This window comes from Schistocerca serialis, chromosome 2 (assembly GCF_023864345.2).
Source record: "Schistocerca serialis cubense isolate TAMUIC-IGC-003099 chromosome 2, iqSchSeri2.2, whole genome shotgun sequence".
Classification (NCBI taxonomy): Eukaryota; Metazoa; Arthropoda; class Insecta; order Orthoptera; family Acrididae; genus Schistocerca; species Schistocerca serialis.
Window position 1 is genome coordinate 1,161,542,194 of NC_064639.1, and position 19,730 is coordinate 1,161,561,923.

The window sequence follows — 19,730 nt, forward strand, 5'->3', positions numbered from 1 at the left end:
CAAAATATTTTCGCTTTCGGAGGAGAAAGTTGGTATGGAAATTTCGTGAGAAGATTCCGCCGCAACGGAAAACGCCTTTGTTTCAATGACGTCCACCACAAATCCTGTATCATTTCTGTGACACTCTCCTCCATATTTCATGATAATACAAAACGTGCTGCCTTTCTTTGACCTGATTCTATGTACTCTGTTAATCCTATCTGGTAAAGACCCCAGGCCGCTCAGCAGTACTCCAGAAAAGGACGAAGTGTAGGCAGTCGCTGTAGTAGATCTGTTACGTTTTCTGCCAATAAAACGCAGTCTTCGATTTTCCATTCTCACAACGTTTTCTATGTGTTCTTTCCAGTTTAAGTTATTCGTACTTGTAATTCCTAGGTATTTAGTTGAATTTACAGGCTTTAGATTTGACTGATTTATTGTGTAATCGAAGTTTAACGGATTCCATTTAGCATTTTCTAAATCGTTTTGCAATTTGTTCTGATCTTCTGATGACTTTACTAGACGATAAACGACAGCATCATCTGCAAACAACCTAAGATGGCTTCCGAAACTGTCTCCCAAATCGTTTATACGAGGTCTGGAACTTAAATAGTAGCAACTCTTTATTCACAACCGATACAAAAGATTTACATGTTTTCACCTGTTACTGTCCTCCAGAGTAGTCACCAGTGTTGTGTAGAACCCGTTGCCAGCGATGTGGAAGGCGTAGTATACCGTCAGCAGAGCCTGTTCTGTTGATGGTGCGAATGGAGCGGTCTAAAGTCATGGTGATCCTCGTGTACGACTGTGATGGTGTTATCCTAAAGCATTACGTTCCTCCACGGCAGACCGTCAGTGCACAGTATTACTGTTCGTTATTTGAGCATCACCTGCGACCAACTTTGCGAAAGAAACGGTGACACTTTCTGCACAACCCACCGACCATTTTGCACGACAATGCGCGGGCGCATACAGCGCAAGCTGTGGCTGCTCCGTTCGGTCGATGGGACTGGGAAGTACTGTACCATCCACCGTACTCCCCGGACTCAAGTCCTTGTGACTTTGATTTGATTCCGAAGGTGAAGGAACCACTTCGTGGCATTCGCTTCAACACTGTTCCAGAGATTCGACTGGCAGTAGACCGCTCCATTCGCACCATCAATAGAACAGGCTCTGCTAATGGTATACTACGCCTTCCACATCGCTGACAACGGGTTCTACACAACGCTGGTGACTACTCTGGAGGACAGTAACAGGTGAAAACATGTAACTCTTTTGTATCGGTTGTGAATAAATAGTTGCCTCTATTTAAGCTCCATCCCTCGTATACATAAGGAACACCAAAAGGCCTATAAAACTATCTTGGGGAACGTTGCAAATCACTTCTGTTTTCCGTCGATTACTACGAACTGTGATCACTCTGGTAGGAAATCACGAATCCAGTCACATAACTGAGACGTTATTCCATAGGTACGCAAGTTCACTGCACGCCGCTTGTGTGGTACAGTGTCAAAACCCTTCTGGAAATCCAGAAATACGGAATAAATTTGAAATCCCTTGTCAATAGCACTCAACACTTCGTGCGAGCCAAAAGCTAGTTGTGTTTCACAAGAACAATGTTTTCTAAATCGGTGTTCAAAAATGGTTCAAATGGCTCTGAGCACTATGCGACTTAACTGCTGAAGTCATCAGTCGCCTAGAACTTAGAATTAATTAAACCTAACTAACCTAAGGACATTATACACATCCATGCCCGAGGCAGGATTCCAACCTGCGACCGTAGCGGTCGCTCGGTTCCAGACTGTAGCGCCTAGAACCGCACGGCCACGCCGGTCGGCTGAATCGGTGTTGACTGTGTGTTAATAGACCGTTCTCTTCGAGGAAATATTTAATGTTCGAGTTCAATATAGGCTCCAAAATCCCCCTGTATATCGACGTTAATGACATGGCCTTGTAATTTAGTAGATTACTCCTGCTATCTACACTGAATACTGGCGTGACTTGTCCAACATTCCCGTCTTTGGGTATGGATCTTCCGTTTAGCGAGCGGTTGTGTATGACTATTAAGAATGGAAATACTGCATGCTTACTCTGAAAGGAAGCTAATTGGTATACAGTCTGGACCAGAAGACTTGCTTTTATTAGGAGATTTAAGTTGCTTCACTACGCCGATGACATCTACTTCTAGGTTACTCGTGTTGGCAGCTGTTCTTAATTAGAATTCTGGAATATTTACTTCGTCTTCTGTGCTGGAGGAATTTCGGAAGGCTGCGTTTAGTAACTCTGCTTTGGCAGTACTGTCGTCGATAGTATCTCCATTGGTATCACGCAGAGAAGGCATTGATTGCGTCTTGCGGCTAGCATACTTTATGTATGACCAGAATTTCTTTGGATTTTCTGCCAGGTTTCGAGACAAAGTTTCGTTGTGGAAAGTAATATAACCATGAAACTAATATAAACATGACATCCGCGCTTAATTTCAAGTTGTGATAAAGATCGCTAATCTGGAAGATTTTGCATTCGTTTCAGTTTGGCTTGCTTTTTTCGTTGTTTCTACAAAACAGTGCTCCGACCCTTTTCTGATATGCTGGCCAGCCACTAGGGCTCTGCCAACTGTGAGCTGCGACAGTGTTGCCGCATCCCACTGAAACGCGGCATCCTCCGGTCAGTGGCTGACATGGTTGCTAAATGGCTAAAGAACACAACATTTCCACAGCCGACTACATGGCAAGAGTGTAGCCGCTATCACAGCACACTTTTGTTGGCAGCATTGCTTTGGCGCCGTGCATTAGACAGCCACAATCTCCACACCAGTCATCGGTCGAATGTACGGCTAAGCTGGTCAAGGCTGATCGAGCATCAGCATCAACTACACGAAGCCGCTGATTTAGGAGGTGTCAGCTAGCCACGATGGCTGCAGGCTTCGAAATCGATGTCGTGGCCCGACACTCCAGCCACCATCGATGGTCCTGCGTCCGACATGATGCCTACACACCTTCTGCCAGTTGCCACAGACCACGGTTGGTGGCACCTACCCACCTAGCCTTGGTGCGCCACGAAACTTGACACACGACACGGACAGCAAAGTCTTTGCCCATTGGCGGCCTCTACTGTCTCAGCATACGCCACCCACTACATACGTACCACAACCGCCGCCTGGGTCGCTACTGTCGAGGTACTATACGGGAGGCAACAATTAATAAAAGTGTTCCATTCAAATAGTTTCCTGTTGAGGGCAGCCGCAACTAAAGTAAGTCATATTTCTGGAATAAACCTTTTTAATTGCATATGAACTTTTACAGCAACACAACCAGTTTCGTCATGTTTGGTGTATTTTATTTTAAGAAGGTCGAGTCCCCCACCTTCCCGTATCAGGACTTAAATCTTTTACCGACGTATGGACACCAGAAGATGTGATTTAACATCACGAAATCGGTAGTGTTCTTCTAAAAGAGTATATACAGCTAAAAGCGGTTTATTTCAAGAAACATGAAAAATATTCCTGTTGAGTAAGCATATTTGACTCCTCACTTGCCTCGGTACTTAAGAAACATATCAAACTTATTCTTGAACACGCAGTTCTGCAGCCAGAACCGGGCAGCTCGCAGCATAGAAGAAGTTGCGCTGCAACATGGGGAAACATACATACACAATGGTGGAAATTGGTGTAAAGGCAATCTCTTATTTGTGGAAAAAACATCTGTATTACGTATATAGTATTGCACGTGAAACTTCCTGGCAGATTAAAACTGTGTGCCGGACCGAGACTCGAACTCGGGACCTTTGCATTTCGCGGGCAAGTGCTCTACCATCTGAGCTACCCAATCACGAATCACGCCCCGTCGTCACAGCTTTACTTCTGCCGGTACCTCGTCTCCTACCTTCCAAACTTTACAGAAGCTCTCCTGAATGCCAGATTCGCGTCTTGAGACAGGATTTGTTTAAAGCGTGTGGAAATGACTGATAACTGGAAATCAGCCACGATTTGAGAGTAACACAAGCCGTTGATTTTTTGTTTTAAGCGGAATGAAACGCATATCTGATGCTGACAGTTTTCGTGACCGGCCATATTCGCGATTTTTGTCATACTGTGCACCAAATCTGACAAAATCATCAATAACACAACCGGAACGCCCCAATTTCTTAGCAATCTGTCGACTGGGCACCTTCATTTCTTTGTACGCCTTAATACCTGCTTGCTCGTCACCCGATGGAGGCTTTCCACGGAACATTTTCACAGTAACTGCCGTACGACGTCAGCAGTCACAGCTCCAAACTGTTAACTGTAGCAGACTGTTGACATTCACCACGGCGCGCATCATCTAGCGGACGTGCGTTTGTGCCAACGTCCGTCCCGTCCCACCGGAAAGACCGTTTTTATCAATTTTTAAATACTCTGCCTAATTCCAGTTTTGAAGTGAGAATATATTTTGTGTTGCTTTGCTGTAAACTGTAGGGGAAATTCGTGCAATGCCAAATACGTAAATAAAGACGTTTTCTCCATAAATAACCACGTGCCTTATACTAATTTCCGCCAGTGTACTCCGGCACTCGATATCCGGAGCAGTGATTACAAATATGAAACCTGTTTTTCGAGACTTGAGCGATAAAAGTCCTTTAGGAAACCGCGCACACAAAGCCCAAACGAACGGTTGCAGTTTTTCAAAATTCAAATTGCTCTGAGCACTATGGGACTTAACATCTTAGGTCATCAGTCCCCTAGAACTTAGAACTACTTAAACCTAACTAACCTAAGGACATCACACCCATCCATGCCCGAGGCAGGAGTCGAACCTGCGACCGTAGCGGTCACGCGGTTCCAGACTGAAACGCCTAGAACCGCACGGCCACACCGGCCGGCGGTTGCAGTTTTTCCAATGTCCCACAAGTTGGGTTTTCACAAGTTTACGTATCAGTTTTTTAAGGAACTCCTTGCAATAGGGAGTCAAAAATTAGCATGATGTTGCATCTAATGACGTACTGCAAGAGGTGTATGTAACTGCTCGTGGTCTGTCTTGTCAAGAGATTATCGTCCACGGCGACAGGTGTGAAGAAACTGGGGAAGTACAACTTATGTTGCCGCTTGCCTTGCCGTGGCTCGCCTCGTGTGCGACTGAATCATTCGCTGCGCGTGCGAAGGTCGCCCAGAATCCTGACTGGTTATTGTGAAACGTTCAGGCCTTACACTTTTTGTAATGAAACTGACCAATAAACAAATAAGTAATCGCAGTGGAAATGCTCCGATTAGGTGCAACCGTGCAGTGACGAACTTATCCCCTTTCATTCCACACACTCTTTGATAGTTTACAGACACAATATAAATATGGGAAACGAAATCAATGTGCGATACCATTAACTTGTATTAAAAAACCTTAACATTTGTTATTCGAGCTAAATATTAAGTGTAACATGACCAAGACAATGAGTGTTTACGGCACTATAGTACTGTCATTATCAACAGAGGAAGTGAATACCACTAGGATCCAGAATGAATCTCTTCTAATTCCTCATGGGGTAATTATCTGGTTCGTGACTCGATATCGGGCATTCGGGCATGCTCACAAACAAGGAATCCGTAAAGAAACAGAAATTAGCAAGGGATGGAAACTGTTGCAACTGCGACCGGGACGATCGCGGAGTTGAAGTGAGGGAAAGCGCGGCGGGACCTGAGGAGAAGCCCGCGGACAACAACACAGCGGGAGGGGAGGGACACGCGGCCGACTGGAGAGCGGAACGGACGCGACAACGAGACGGGGTCTCCAGGAAACCGGACAAGCACGTCCACTCGTACACAGGACAAGGAAGTAAGTAAGTAAGCTGTCTAACGCGAGGCGATGTGTCAATAGACGTACGCGAGATTAGACTGGCTGGCTGAGCCCTTTTTTTTTCCTTTATTGTATTTCAATTCCCCATCGCGGGCTGCCATATGCGCTGCTGTTCAGCCGAAAGACATAGAACAAACAATAGAAGACATTTAAAAATAACAAAGGAGAAAAGATGGTGAACATACATACAGAAAAGGGGGAACATCATGGAAGACAATAGACAAAAAAGGGGCGACTGTAAAATGGAGATAAAAACCGTAAAAAAGTAGACACACAAAAAAAACCACACACTGGGGCAATTAAAAGAACACAAGGCGCAATATGACCAGAGCATAAAAGTATCGATGGATGGCGTAGCACATAACAAACACTGATAGTAACACAAAGTACACGGCCAGCACACGATTAAAATCACACCTCTCGATGCACAGGAGAAACACCACTAAACACAACACTGATGATGATCAAAGCAGAGGATCCGCCAGGCGCAAGCAGATGAGGGAGGAGGGAAGAAGGGAGGGAAGGGAACAGAGGGGGGGGAGATTTGTGGGGGCGCCCCAGAGAGGGCCAGGCAGGGAGGGATGAGGGAGGGAAAGAGGTAAGGATGGGGGCAGGGGCTCAGGGAGGGGGAAGGAGGCACATTCGCTGTAGTAACAAAGAGGGGAGAGGAAAGAAGGGGGCCCTGGGGTGGGGGGGAACGAGGCCAGGTTATAGTTGGAAGGAAGGGTAGATGTCAAGGCGAAGTTCATCATCCGGCAATGGGAGGTGCTGGAAATTTCCCTGATGAAGGAGATGGAGGGTGTGGAGGTGGAGAGAGGGAGGGATACAGTGATAGAGGCGCGGCAATGGGCATGGGGTGGAGAGGAAGGACGAAACCAGGGGGTGGGGGGGATCAAGCCTGCAGATAATGTGAAGGATGCAGAGATGTTGGAGGAACAGGAGGAGGTGGGGGAAGGGGATGAGGTCACACAGGAGCCGTGTGGGGGAAGGAAGGCGGATACAGAAGGCGAGGCGGAGCGCACGGCATTCGAGGATTTGGAGGGCCTTGTAAAAGTGGGTGGGTGCGGAGATGCAACAATGCTGGAATAACAGAGGATAGGGTGGGTGAGGGATTTCTAGGTGTGGAGGATGGTGGAAGAATGCAATCCCCGTGTCCAGCCAGACAGGAGTTTCAGGAGCTGGAGGTGAGGGGTCCAGGTGAGGTGACGGTCGAGGGTGAAGCCCAGGTATCTCATGGTGGGGGTGAGTTGAATGGGATGACCATTAAGGGTGAGGTAGAAATCATGGAGACAGAAGGAGCGGGTGGTGCGGCCTACGACAATTGCCTGGGTTGTGGATCGGTTGAGATGGAGGAACCACTGGTTACACCAAGTGGTGAACTGGTTAAGGTGGGTTTGGAGGGTGTGTTCGGACCGTTGAAGGGTAGGATATAGAGCCAGGAAGGCGATGTCATCAGCATACTGGAGAAGAGGGACAGGTGGGGGCTGGCTGAGAGAGAGAGGCAGGCGCTCAAGTACTCTATCGGGGGCACTGTTATTGGCCGCTGGGACCACGTGCTCCACTGTGGCGCCCCACACTAAAAGCGGGCCAGGAGGCGCGCGCCGCCACAGCTAGCGGCGTGATGGTGCAGAGACCTCTAGGGGTCTTCGAAATCCATGACGTCTGGCGCAGATTCAAATTCCGCGGCGCGCGGTACCAGAGAAACTGTAATTCCACTCTGATAGATGGTAGCAAAGTGGGGAGCTAAACACCTATTGCAAGTAGTCATTTCTCAAACTCGCATCTCTGGGTTCCCTCTGTCACTAAGCAAGCTACCGCTGACAATTCGGAAATATACAGCCACGTGACGTCCGATATCATGCTTAAATCAAACTGCGCATTTAAATAAGCGCTGTTGCAGAATACTGGGAATTAATGATTCGCATTGATAGTTACGGATGATAACTTACAGGCACGAAACCGCTCAAGACTCGTTACTTACACCATAGTGCTACCACATTAATGGTTTTGAACTAACACAGCCATCCGAACGCTCAGCCAGGTGATCATTGATGAGGGACGGTCGCCCATTACGCTGTTCATTGCGGGTATACCAGCGACGCAACATCTGTTTGCTCATCATTTCTGCCCACAGATCGGACAGAACTGGGGATGAATTCCGATGGCCACTACGTTTTGTGCATTAAGGAACCTTATCACTGGCCGAAGCTCGCAGGCGGCTGGAGAACGAATAACAGACGCGATTTTGGAGCACTGCTGCCGCGGACCTGCCCAGCCGGCACGTGACTGCCACGCCATACATTTGCTGCGCATGCGCAGTTTTCCTAGCTACATACGTCTACTTTAAAGGAAACAACGTAAGGAAGCACTTCCTGGATGCGCCTCGTAAAATCAGCGCTGAGTGAGATCTAGCAGAGGACAGACGTTCAAAGTTGTAGGACATTGTTATTTAATTAATCTGACAGAAATATTTTTTGAACGGTCAGTGTGACCCTGGAGTACACATTGTGTAACTGTTCTGTCGCCGAGCTTGAAGTTCATTTATGTGAAAATGGCATGTAGGAATGATATTTGACTAACGGAAGATGCTAATCGGGAAGCGTTGTTAGAAGAACTGAGTTACCAAAGTGACGTAAGTGATTTTCGTGATGAAAGTGATTTTGAAGCTGTTAGTCCTGTAGCAGTCATGGGCAATGGCGAAACTGATCAACCTAAGAAATCTTCAGCGGCGATGAAGAAAATGCAGTCGTCCACGGCAAGAATGGTCATTATTGGCACACAGCTGTCCTTAATAGCTCTGATCTGGCAGCTGCCGATAACTTGAAGTCATATTCCAAAAGCGTGGAAATAATAAATGAACGGATTTATGAAAAACTGAGAACACCCCAGAATATTCTTGTAACATGTGCATTGAGTAAATGAATAACATCTTCATCTAATTAAACTGCAATCGAAGTCTTTAGATCCAGATCACTATCAGGTTTCTTCACTGAAAAGTTTCCATGATAGTTTTTACTTAGTCACGAATTTTGGAGGCATTAAATCAAATATTGATTGAAAAAGGACATGACAGAGGTGACATGAAATTGGTTCAGTACACGAGACTCCAATATCATTATAAAATATTCTACTTTCAGGCAATTTCTCCAATGGATAAGTGACCCTGGTTTACTTTTCCCGTGAGAATGTCAGAGGTGTACACTACTAGGATTAATTTGAGGAAGAAATTTATGAGAATGTACGTTTAGAGCACAGCATTGTATGATAGTGAAACATGGACTGTGGGAAAACCAGAACACAAACAAATTTGATATTTAGATTAGATTAATTATTCATTCCATAGACCCATAAAAGAGGGAATCCTCCTGAGTGTGGAACTTGTCAGATAAATATTACAAAAATGTAATTAGAAAAACTTGAGTTTCATTAATTTTAATGATCCTCAGTCAATAAACAGTAAAATTATGTACACGAACTTAATCTAAACTTCTAATATTTACAGGTTTAATACTTACATCTGCTTTCATTAAATCCATCATTCAGACATTTGCTAGTTTCTTGGCTATTACAACCAAGTATTGTCAAAAATTAAAGTAAATTATTCATTTCAGTGATCCACAGTTAAGAACAGTCAGATTATGTAGAAGATTTAAAATTAAACTTCCACTAGTTACAGACTTGAGACTTTCATCTGCTTTCCATACATCAATCATTCACACAGTAGGTAGTTACTTGGCTGTTACAACCTAGTATCGTCAAAAATTAAAGTATAATGAATTTTCATTAAAATGGTCTACTGCACTTGTTGAGAAACTCGTTGATTGAATAGAAGGAGATGACCACCAAAAATTCTTTTAAATTATGTTTAAATTGTACCTTGTCTGAAACTAAACACTTAATGGTTGCTGGTGACTTGTCGACAGTATGCTTTGCCTTCTGGGCAAGAGTAAGTGATTTTAAATCTTTGTGTATATTGTTCTTATTCCTAGTATTGATACTGTGTACTAAGCAGTTAGTTGGAAAAAGAGATATTATTTACAACAAACTTCATTAAGGAATAAATATACTGAGAAGCTGTGGTTAATATGCCGAATTCTTTCAATAGGTTTTGACATGATGTTCTTGGATTTACACTACTCTTTACTCTTACTATACGCTTCTGTAGTCTAAAAATTTTTTCTCTGTTTGTGGACTTAAAATATGATACCATATGAAATAATGGAGCGAAAAGAAGCAAAATATACCAGTTTTTTTATATTTATATCTTCTGTGTCTGACATCATTCGCTTTGCAAACAGACTTGTTTAGGCGCTTTAGCAGTTCGTTAGTATGTTGCTCCCAACTGAATTTATTATCAAGTTGTAATCCCAAGAATTTTACACTCTCAACTTCTCCTATTTCCATGTCATCATATTTTATACACACACCAGAAGGAAATCTCTTTGAAGTCCTCAACTGCATATAGTGGGTCTTTTCAAAGTTTAATGACAGTGAATTGGCTGTGAACCACTAATTAATGTCAATGAAAGTTTGATTAGCTGCCCTTTCTATATTTATATTTGATTTACTATTTATTGGATGTTTGTATCATCTGCAAATAAGACAAACTTGGCATCTGGTACTATAACAGATGACAGGTCATTAGTATACACAAGAAACAGTAGTGGACCTAGTATGGAACCTTGGGGAACACCAAATGTAATTTGTTCCCCATCACGTGATGTCTGATTGCCTACTGCTGAAGTGTTACTTAATTGACATCCTTTGTTTTCTATTAGTAAGATATGACTGAAACCACTTTGCAGCACTACCAGTGACGCCATAATAGTTTAATTTACTTAAATGAATGCTGTGATTCACACAGTCAAACGTCTTTGACAGGTCACATTTTTCGCTGTAAGTGTGGTGCTACAGAAAAATGTTGAAAATTATGTAGACTTCATAGGGTAAGAAATGAGGAGGTTCCCTGCACAATCGGCGAGGGAAGCACTATACGAAAAACAATGACAATAAGAAGGGACAGGAGGAAAGAACATCTGTTAAGACATCAGGGAATAACTTCCACGTTACTAGAGGGAGCTGTAGAAGATAAAATCTGTAGAAGAAGACAGGGATTGGAATACATCTAACAAATAGTTGAGGACGTAGATTGGAAGTGCTGCTCTGAGATGAAGAGGTCGGCACGTGAGATGAATTTGCGGTGGTCCGCATCAAAACAGGCAGGAGATGACTCAATAAATAAATAAATTTCGAAGTCACAGACACCTGACATTAAAGGTAAAAGCGATCGCTCGCTGTATGTTGCAGTTGAAAAACGAGAAGCTGGCGGATCTACTGAAGGCGGTGAAGGAGGTGGAGGCGCTGGTGCAGCCGGACGTGTTCGAGCGCTTCGGAGTGCCGGAGTGCCTGTACGCGCTGGGCCTGGTGGTGGGCCGCGACCACCGCGGCCAGGGGCTGGGCGAGCAGCTGCTGCGGGCCCGCTGGCAGCTGGGCCGCGCCCTGGGGCTCAGGGCCACCGCCACCATGTTCACGGGGGCCGCGTCGCAGCTGCTGGCGCGCCGCGCCGGCTTCCAGGAGCTGGCCGAGGCGGTGTACGCCGACCAGCCGCACCCCGCCTTCCATACCATCACCAGCTCGCGCAGCATGATCTTCATGGCCGCCGCCCTCGAGTGAGCAGCATGGAGAGTGCCTGGCTCGGAAATACACGTTTTTTTTATCTTTTTTATATGTACTTAATGAAAACTGTAAACTACAGACTACTACTGAATAAACTGTGTGGAATGATAAACAATTAGAGACTAACTACACTGATTGGCTCCTTTACGAAAAATTCAAACGTTCTATTAGCTACACGGAGGTCTCGAAAGTCACAGGATATTCCGTAACATTGTGTACAATCTCCTTTTGCCCAACGAACTGCAGCAGCCCGACGTGGCATTGACTCGGCGAATCGTTGTATGTTCCTGCAGAAATGTTGAGCTGTGCTGAGTCTATAGCCATCCGTAACTGCGAAAGAGTTGCCAGTGTAGAATTTTCTGCACAAACTGGCCTCTCGATTAAGTCCTGTAAAATTCCAATTGGATTCAAGTTCGACAATCTGGATGGCCAAATCTTTGACTCAAATTGTACAGTATGTTCTCAAAACTAATGGTGAATAAATCTGGCCCTGTGACACAGTGCCTTGTCATCCACAAAAATTCCATCATTGTTTCGGAACGTGAAGTCCGTGAATGGCTGCAAATGGTCTCCAAGTAGCTGAATATGTTGATTTGAGTCAGTAGTAGGGTAAACTATGGTCTGGGCCATTTCGTTTGTGCGGGTTGCACGCATTCAGGGGCAAACATAAATTCGAGGAAAACTTGACTAATTTACGACCCCCTCCCCCTCCTCTTAACCTATTGTTCTGTTAATCGACTTATGAGCCCCAGGTGATAATATGTGCTACTGAGAATCCACCCACGACTCTCCTTCACCTTCCCCAACCCTCTATCTCATACAAAGACAACTTTGATATCAATGTAATTGACTAATTCCTTAAATAGATAAATTAAGTAACTCCTTCTCCTCTGGTAAATTCCTCAGTCTCCCTCCCATCCCCCTTCTGAAAGTAGGTGGGAAAAATTGCTCAGTTATCATTAGATTGTTGGACTGGAAGGATCTCACACCAGTATGCTAATATATCGTCAATCAGATCTCATTAAAGGCATTGAAATATTGTTTAAACAGAGGTCTGGGATATTATTTATTTAAACAATTTCCAGGAGCCAAGGAAGTGCAGAATATTAATTATTTCAGCTATTTCCAGGGATGTTTTGCACGAAGTTTATTTATTTCTAAAATCACAACGGACATGGAAACGAAGTCTCAGGCTTCTTGACATAGCGTAGTGGAATGATGAGGGAGACCTGCACCGCTGTACTAGGCAAGGTCCTAGTGGAGGTGGTTTGCTGTTGCCTTCCTCCGACCATAATGGGGATGAATGATGATGAAGACGACACAAGAACACCCAGTCATCTCGTGGCACATGAAAATCTCTGACCACGCCGGGAATCGAACCCAGCACCCCGAGATCGAGAACCAAGAATGCTACCGCCAAACCACGAGCTGCGGACTAAAATCACAAAACAGCTCGAAATTGACAATGTCAGACAGCTGATGTTGTCTGGCTGAAAAAAATTCACAGACAGACTCAAACTCTACAACTCGAAATAAATAAATAGATCTGTAACTATAAATAGGATGCTCACCACTTTTCGAGTTTTGGCTGCTTCTTTGAAGGCACTGTCAGAGAGAGAAAACTTTCTTAGACCTACAGCTGGTGTGGTGTTCATCAGTTTTCTGAAACGCTGAGTGGACTTAGCTCATATCTTCTGCTGGAGTCAGGAATGTGAATGCAGTTATTTTTTATTTTCCTCGCTTTTCGAAGCGCACTCGGGTCTAAGCACACTCAGGAAAATCAGAATAATTAGATATCTAAAAATTAATGACATTTTGAAACCCACAACACATTGTGAGAAAAAACACAGACACACAGCAGATCAGATGTCTGTAAGATTCTCCTAGAGTTCGAAGCACCGTCCCACAGACGAGAAAAATGGCTGTATTTTTCGGTAAGTTTTCGATGTCCTACAGCTGCTGGTATGGAGATGCTCGAAAGCCATAATGGTGGGTGGGGGACAGCATCCCACCTGCTGGAACCGGAGGGAGCTGGTCTGCCTGGAGTTGCCTCTGAACACTCGAACGGTGAAAATATCACGTGACTCTCTGACGTCACAGAACTTTCCATAGACACATTTTTCTGCACCTGTCTTGTTCGACCAGTCTGTAGAGACTTGTATGCCCCCTCACAAAGGATGTCTTGTGACACTCTGACATCATGTAACTTCCGGTCAATGGAGTATTCTGACAGGTTTCTACTGAATTTACCCACCCAATTGCTTATGCTGGTGTGGGAGCACTATCTGCCACGTTCTACAGACATAAAAATTACAAGAATTTCAATTGGAAACTATTTAGTACAAATCGAAAAACATGCAGCAGTGATATTGCACTGACAGTTAAACCCTGCAAGAGTGGTCTGCATATCATGAAATACGGAAACTATCCCCAAAGATACTTTGTCAGTTACGATGCTCTGCCACTGTTGAGGAAAGCTTGAATTTTTTGACATGAAACTGATCTCCAACCAGCTATATCGCAACAAACGATTGTGTCACCGTACCATATAGTTGTAGTAAACACAATTCGTATCTTGCACAATACAAAATCATCACTTCTGCATTCTGCATGTAGCTATCGGCCACGAAAGACTCATACATACGCGGCGAGGACACACAGACCCCAAAACAGTATTAGATATGCCCGACGAGGTCGGTTGGTCATCCATCACGGCCAACCGTCATGATGAAGCAACTGCCCCCCCCCCCTCCACACACACACACACACACACACACACTCTGGCCTGATGCATGATCAGAGCACTCTTTGCGGACAGTTACCACTGTCCAGAAATTTTAACAAAAAAATGCGAAACAGCGGTACAAATTGAGAAATTATATTATTTTATTTACGCTACCGGTTTCGGCAGTTCAATATGCCATTTTTTTTGTTTTGGCATGCTAGGGCCATCTGTTTCTGGATGTCGTGAATTCTCAAGTGCTTCCTTCAAATACTTGACTGCAACTCTTCGAAGGAAGCAGTTGGAATTCACCACATCCAGAGACAGATTGCCCTAGTATGCTAACTCTGTGGCAAACTTCTTTGTTAAATAATTGACCAGCCGCTGCCCCATGTCCACAATAGATCAACAGAGACTCTCCAAAATTTCACGTATTTTACTTGGTTTGCCACAATATTATACCATTTACGTGACTGTTCTCGATATCAACCACATATCAATATGCTACCGATTGCTTGCACGGCATAATTCCGTCAAACCCATCTCCAACCAGGGAATATATCACCGAGTACCGTCAATTTTCGCTGCACTTCTCCATATCAAGAGCACCGCACTAGGTCCCCGATCGCTAACGTAGCATATACACTGTAAATTATTTCCCCACAAACGCCAAACTTTAACGAAGTGCAGCGTGCTGTAAACCATTGACTAACTAGGAACAAGTAAACTGATATTCGCACTCTCGAATACCGCAGTAGGTCATCTAACAGATCCGAGATGATCAATATTGTCAATGTCGAAATATCGATACTTCTTCCATAAAGTGTTGATGAGGATCAGCTATATTGATATATTGATATCGAAAAGGCAACATCGAGTGCCAATACTTTTATTTTATAGTTTTTTCCCAATTTTGGGTCAATATTTGAAATAGTTCTGAAATTGTAGTAGGAAATAATTTTACTTTCACTGTGTAAAGGAGTCTTACAACTTTTTGAGGTCTCATCATGTCCAGTCTTTCTCTTTGACTGTGTGAAGCAAGTATAGATGACACAAAGAAAAAGTCCGATTGCATGGGGAGGGGGGTGGACGTATGAACGGAATAACAAGATGTGGAGAAATAGCACACCACTTGCATTAAAAAACAATGTTTAACGCAACTAGGATGCTGTTTCTTCACATCGGCATTCTTCGAAAAAAGTTGCTGAAACAAATGAACAAAAACCTAAACGGCAATTAGTCTTTGCGGTGGGAGGACAGGTGTGATGGAAAATGCTGACGTACTAGGCGGTCGGCGCTACCATCAGAAACTGCAACATTTAACTTTACCACGCAATTTTGACACTACGACTGCTACTTCGCTGGCGTTTGCAGAACTGAAAAAGAAAAAGAAAGAAAAAAAACCAGGGAAGTGGACTTGAAGTGTTCCACACAAATCCGATACGTGACAGAAGTGAACGATGGGCCCATCGGACACCTTTTATTGACCCATTTACACGCAGTTGTCATTGTTAACAAAGTGGTTAACGCCAAGCATGAAGGTGCATCGTTTTCCTGTCAATTCTTGCTCTGAGGGGATTAAACATGCTGCTAGCTTCTTAACATACAGAATGTCTAATAATAAACCAAGACTTAAATATACAGCTCTTAAAACAGGCAGTATATTTACAGTGTGTAGCAGATTTTTTTTGGACGAAAAGTCAATATTTTTCTCGTCTATTCTCAGAGAGATCGATAATTTTTCGATGTATCGAGTGCCAACAATGAATTTATACCTAAATATCGATATATCGGATACACGATATTTTTAATAATATGAACAGTTCTAGCGCAGACGTGTCCGATCTTACCGCCTCCGGGCCGGCGGCACACAGTCGTGACTCCTGCAGGGTTTGAAGGCGCGGCCGCTCTCGTTCGAGGTGTTCGATGAATCACAAACAGCTCGCTGCTCAGCTGGACGTCTGTTGGTAGTGCTGACACACACACACACACACACACACACACACACACACACACACACACCAGTTTCGGTACTCAAGTCGTGTGTGTCCGCTGTGTTCCTCTCCGCCCAGCAGAAGTCCGTGAAGAGCACCGAGGTACCACGTGTGCGGTATTGCTTGCGCGCTATGAGGCTGATCGTGGCATTTTTTTTTTTTCGAACACCGTCACAGGCGACGAAGCAAGGGTTCATCAGTGTCAACCAGGAACAAAACGGCCACACCACCTCTTCTCCGAAGACAAAGTTCAAAGCCTCATGGAGCATGAATGAACAGTGAAGTATATTGTGTTATCCTCAGGAAACTGAAGAAACGATTTCAGTGTGTCAGTCGACACAAAAATGCAATCAAACTTCTCCTTCTCCATGGCAACGCAAGGCCTCCCACAAAGTCTGTGCACCAGAGGGGAGCTCACAAAACTTCACTGGGCTGCTAGTCATCCACTCTACAGTCCTGATTTCGCACCTTCTGACTGCTATCTGTTTGACCCCATGAAGGATGCAGGCCATGGAAAGCAGTACGTGGCCGATGGCGGCTTTACTGACGTAGCGAGGCGTTGGCCCAGACGTCGACCAGTGGAGTGGTGCCGTGCGGCCATACTGGTGCCCCCAGTAAGGCGCCATGAGGCCGCCGCATCGAACGAAGATTGTGTTGAAAAAATAGGGTTTTGTAGCCAAAAGAGTGCGGAATAACATGATGTGTTGTAATCCCGCATAAAACCATCTGCTTTCAGAAAAAAAGTGTTGCATTGCTTATTAAACGCCCCTATCATGAAACTGATTTTTAACAACTTTCATTACGAAACTCTGTTTTTATGGCCACATCTCTGACCAGTTCGATCCACTACAGTTCTTTAATGGAATGGGAAGACGTCCACAAGAGAGGTCACTTAGACTCCCCCCCCCCCCCCTTCCACTGGAATCTGGAGTACACAGTTGTTGTTCATTACAGAATTCTCACACACCTCTAGAAGTGAGTGGATAACCATACTTTCTCTGCGCTATAATAAGTTTCTCCTTTCGCTTGTAAAACTTATATTTAGTGACACGATACGTCTCGAAAACTGACCACCTCGTATAAAAAAATGGCAATTTTACACACCTCCCGCCCCCCTGGGTAAATGCCTAGATTCACTCACGGGAAGGTAGAGTGCGTGCAATATTATATGGCCCCTAGCTGTGCAGAAATCATGGCAGGGGAGGGGACATTGGTAGTAGTAGTAGTGGGCGTTCCTTTGCGGACGGGACAGTGCGGTAGGGGAGGGGAGACATACGTCTACAGCTTAAGGGAAATTCTCTGTGAGATAGCTTCAAAAAATCGATTGTTTTTCGTGTGAGATCAATAGTGTTTTTTTAACAAAATGGTAATTAAAACAACCGAATTTGATATAATTTAGTCGTCTGAAAATCAACTTAATGATCTCTCGGTGTACGTCCGCACCCATGTTTCTGCTGCTTTCACAGACTGTCGTCACAAGACTCCTGCTCGGGGATCGTATACCTTGTACAGCTGTTATTCAAATTGACAGCCTTGTTAGAAGATAAGCTTTGCCGCGCTCTTATGTTTTCCTTGTATATGTTTGGTTGTCGAGCATTGCTTACCTTATAAACTCTTCTGTAGTTTGAGTTGCTGCTACTTTGTCACTGTCCAAAGTTATTATGTCTGTAATTTGTTTTAACGTGGAGCAATTAGCAGGTGTGAAGTTCTACAGTTGCTAGGAATATATCCTGGTTTTAATATGACGCTGTTACTTTTAGCAGTTGATTCCATGAGAGTGGCTGAAGCTGAAAAGTGGGGCCTTTAGGCAACTAAAGACCTCAGAATAACAAGGAGAAAAAAGAAAGCGAAGAGAAAAGTTTAGGAACATGTAAAGCAAGAAGATTATGCAACTGGTGTGAATTAGAATGTAGATGAGTCATAGATCAAATACTCGTATAACTTTGAACCGAATTTCCCGAGAATGATATTTTCTGGTACGTTTACTTCATGCACGAAAAATCTGCTTGAGCTAGAGGTCTGATATGTATTGGAATCTTTCAGGGTCCTACCTGGAGGCAAGCAGGCTACGTACACTAACATACTAGCGACGGGATAGAAAAATATATACCGATTACTAACGAAGAAGTAATCTTAATTTTGTGTATGAAATGTAAGTATTGCTAGAATAAAAACTTTGGGCTTAAATGACTTGATTTTAGTCCTCTTTTTAGATAAAATATTATTTTAATGTTTACTTACAATTTCAAGCATCTAAGATAGTAGGTGCATAAATTTCCAGTTTGTACCAGAGTGTCAATATGTAATTTGCTGGCCATCATAAGAAATTGTAATAAAGTCCACGTGAAAACTAATATTATTTACTATGTATCAAAATGTTCACGTAGAAACATTCCTATATTCGTGAAATTTTCATCCTACTGAGAGTTCGCGTCATTTAGCGGGGCCCGCGCAAACTTTACGAAAATTGTTAATATTTTTCCAAACGTTCACCGGTACGTTACCTTAAACTTCACACAAACACGTGTTGGCTACTATACCTAACTATACCTAGCGAGTCTGCAGTCGATCATAATATCAGATTATGCCAGTATGACAAATAATTTGACGAGCCAATCGTTTAACATTAAAAACAAAGGAATATAGGATTACGCTGAAACTGGAGCAGGGGGAGCGATTTATGTTCTCCTGCCTTGTACACCTTTTCTTCTTTCTCGTGTCAACGAGAGAGGTGGCGCAGTGCTTAGCACACTGGACTCGCATTCGGGAGGACGACGGTTCAAACCCGCGTCCGACCATCCAGATCTAGGTTTTCCGTGATTTCCCGAAATCGCTCCAGGGAAATGCCGGCATGGTTTTTTTTGAAAGGGTACAGCCGATTTCCTTCCCCATTCTTGACACAGTCTGAGCTTGTGCTCCATCTCTAATGACTTTACTGTCGACGGGACATTAAACCCAATCTTTCTTCCTTGCTCCTTTCTCTTGTTGCCTTGTTAAAATTAGCTTCTATTCCCGAACCATCTGTGTTTACATAATATCACCTCAATGGCACGATAATTCAGCTGCATTTGCGACAGAATCCTGGAACGGTCTACTATGGAAATGCCGTGTGACGAGGGCCTCCCGTCGGGTAGACCGCTCGCCTGGTGCAAGTCTTTTTTTAGTTGACGCCACTTCGGTGACTAGCTTGCCGATGGGGATGAAATGATGGTGGTAAGGACAACACAACACCCAATCCCTGAGCGGAGAAAGTCTCCAACCCAGCCGGGAATCGAATCCGGGCCGTTAGGCATGACATTCCGTCTCGCTGACTACTCATCTACCAGGGGCGGACACGGTCTGCTATTAATCAAACAACTGGCAACTAAGATCAACGGCTTATGAAAAGCACATGTTCGGTATAAAAATAAAAGTGAAATTCCTTCATTTACGATTTTACTAATCCGTATTAAGTCTCATTTCACCAGAAATTAATTGTCCTCCAAAGAATTATATTATTTCATTGAAAAAGTCTGTAGTCATTCGTAAATAACA

At 44.1% G+C, this 19,730-nt stretch overlaps 1 protein-coding gene across 1 annotated transcript in view; it reads left to right on the forward strand.

The window, feature by feature from the left end:
* Positions 1-11,599, forward strand: part of LOC126456733 (uncharacterized) — a 72,607-nt gene extending 61,008 nt beyond the window's left edge. The window contains exon 4 of the mRNA XM_050092478.1: positions 11,112-11,599. Coding sequence (XP_049948435.1) covers positions 11,112-11,477 — 366 coding nt within the window. The 3' untranslated portion in view covers positions 11,478-11,599. The remainder of the gene's footprint in view (positions 1-11,111) is intronic.
* Positions 11,600-19,730: the final 8,131 nt, after the last annotated feature.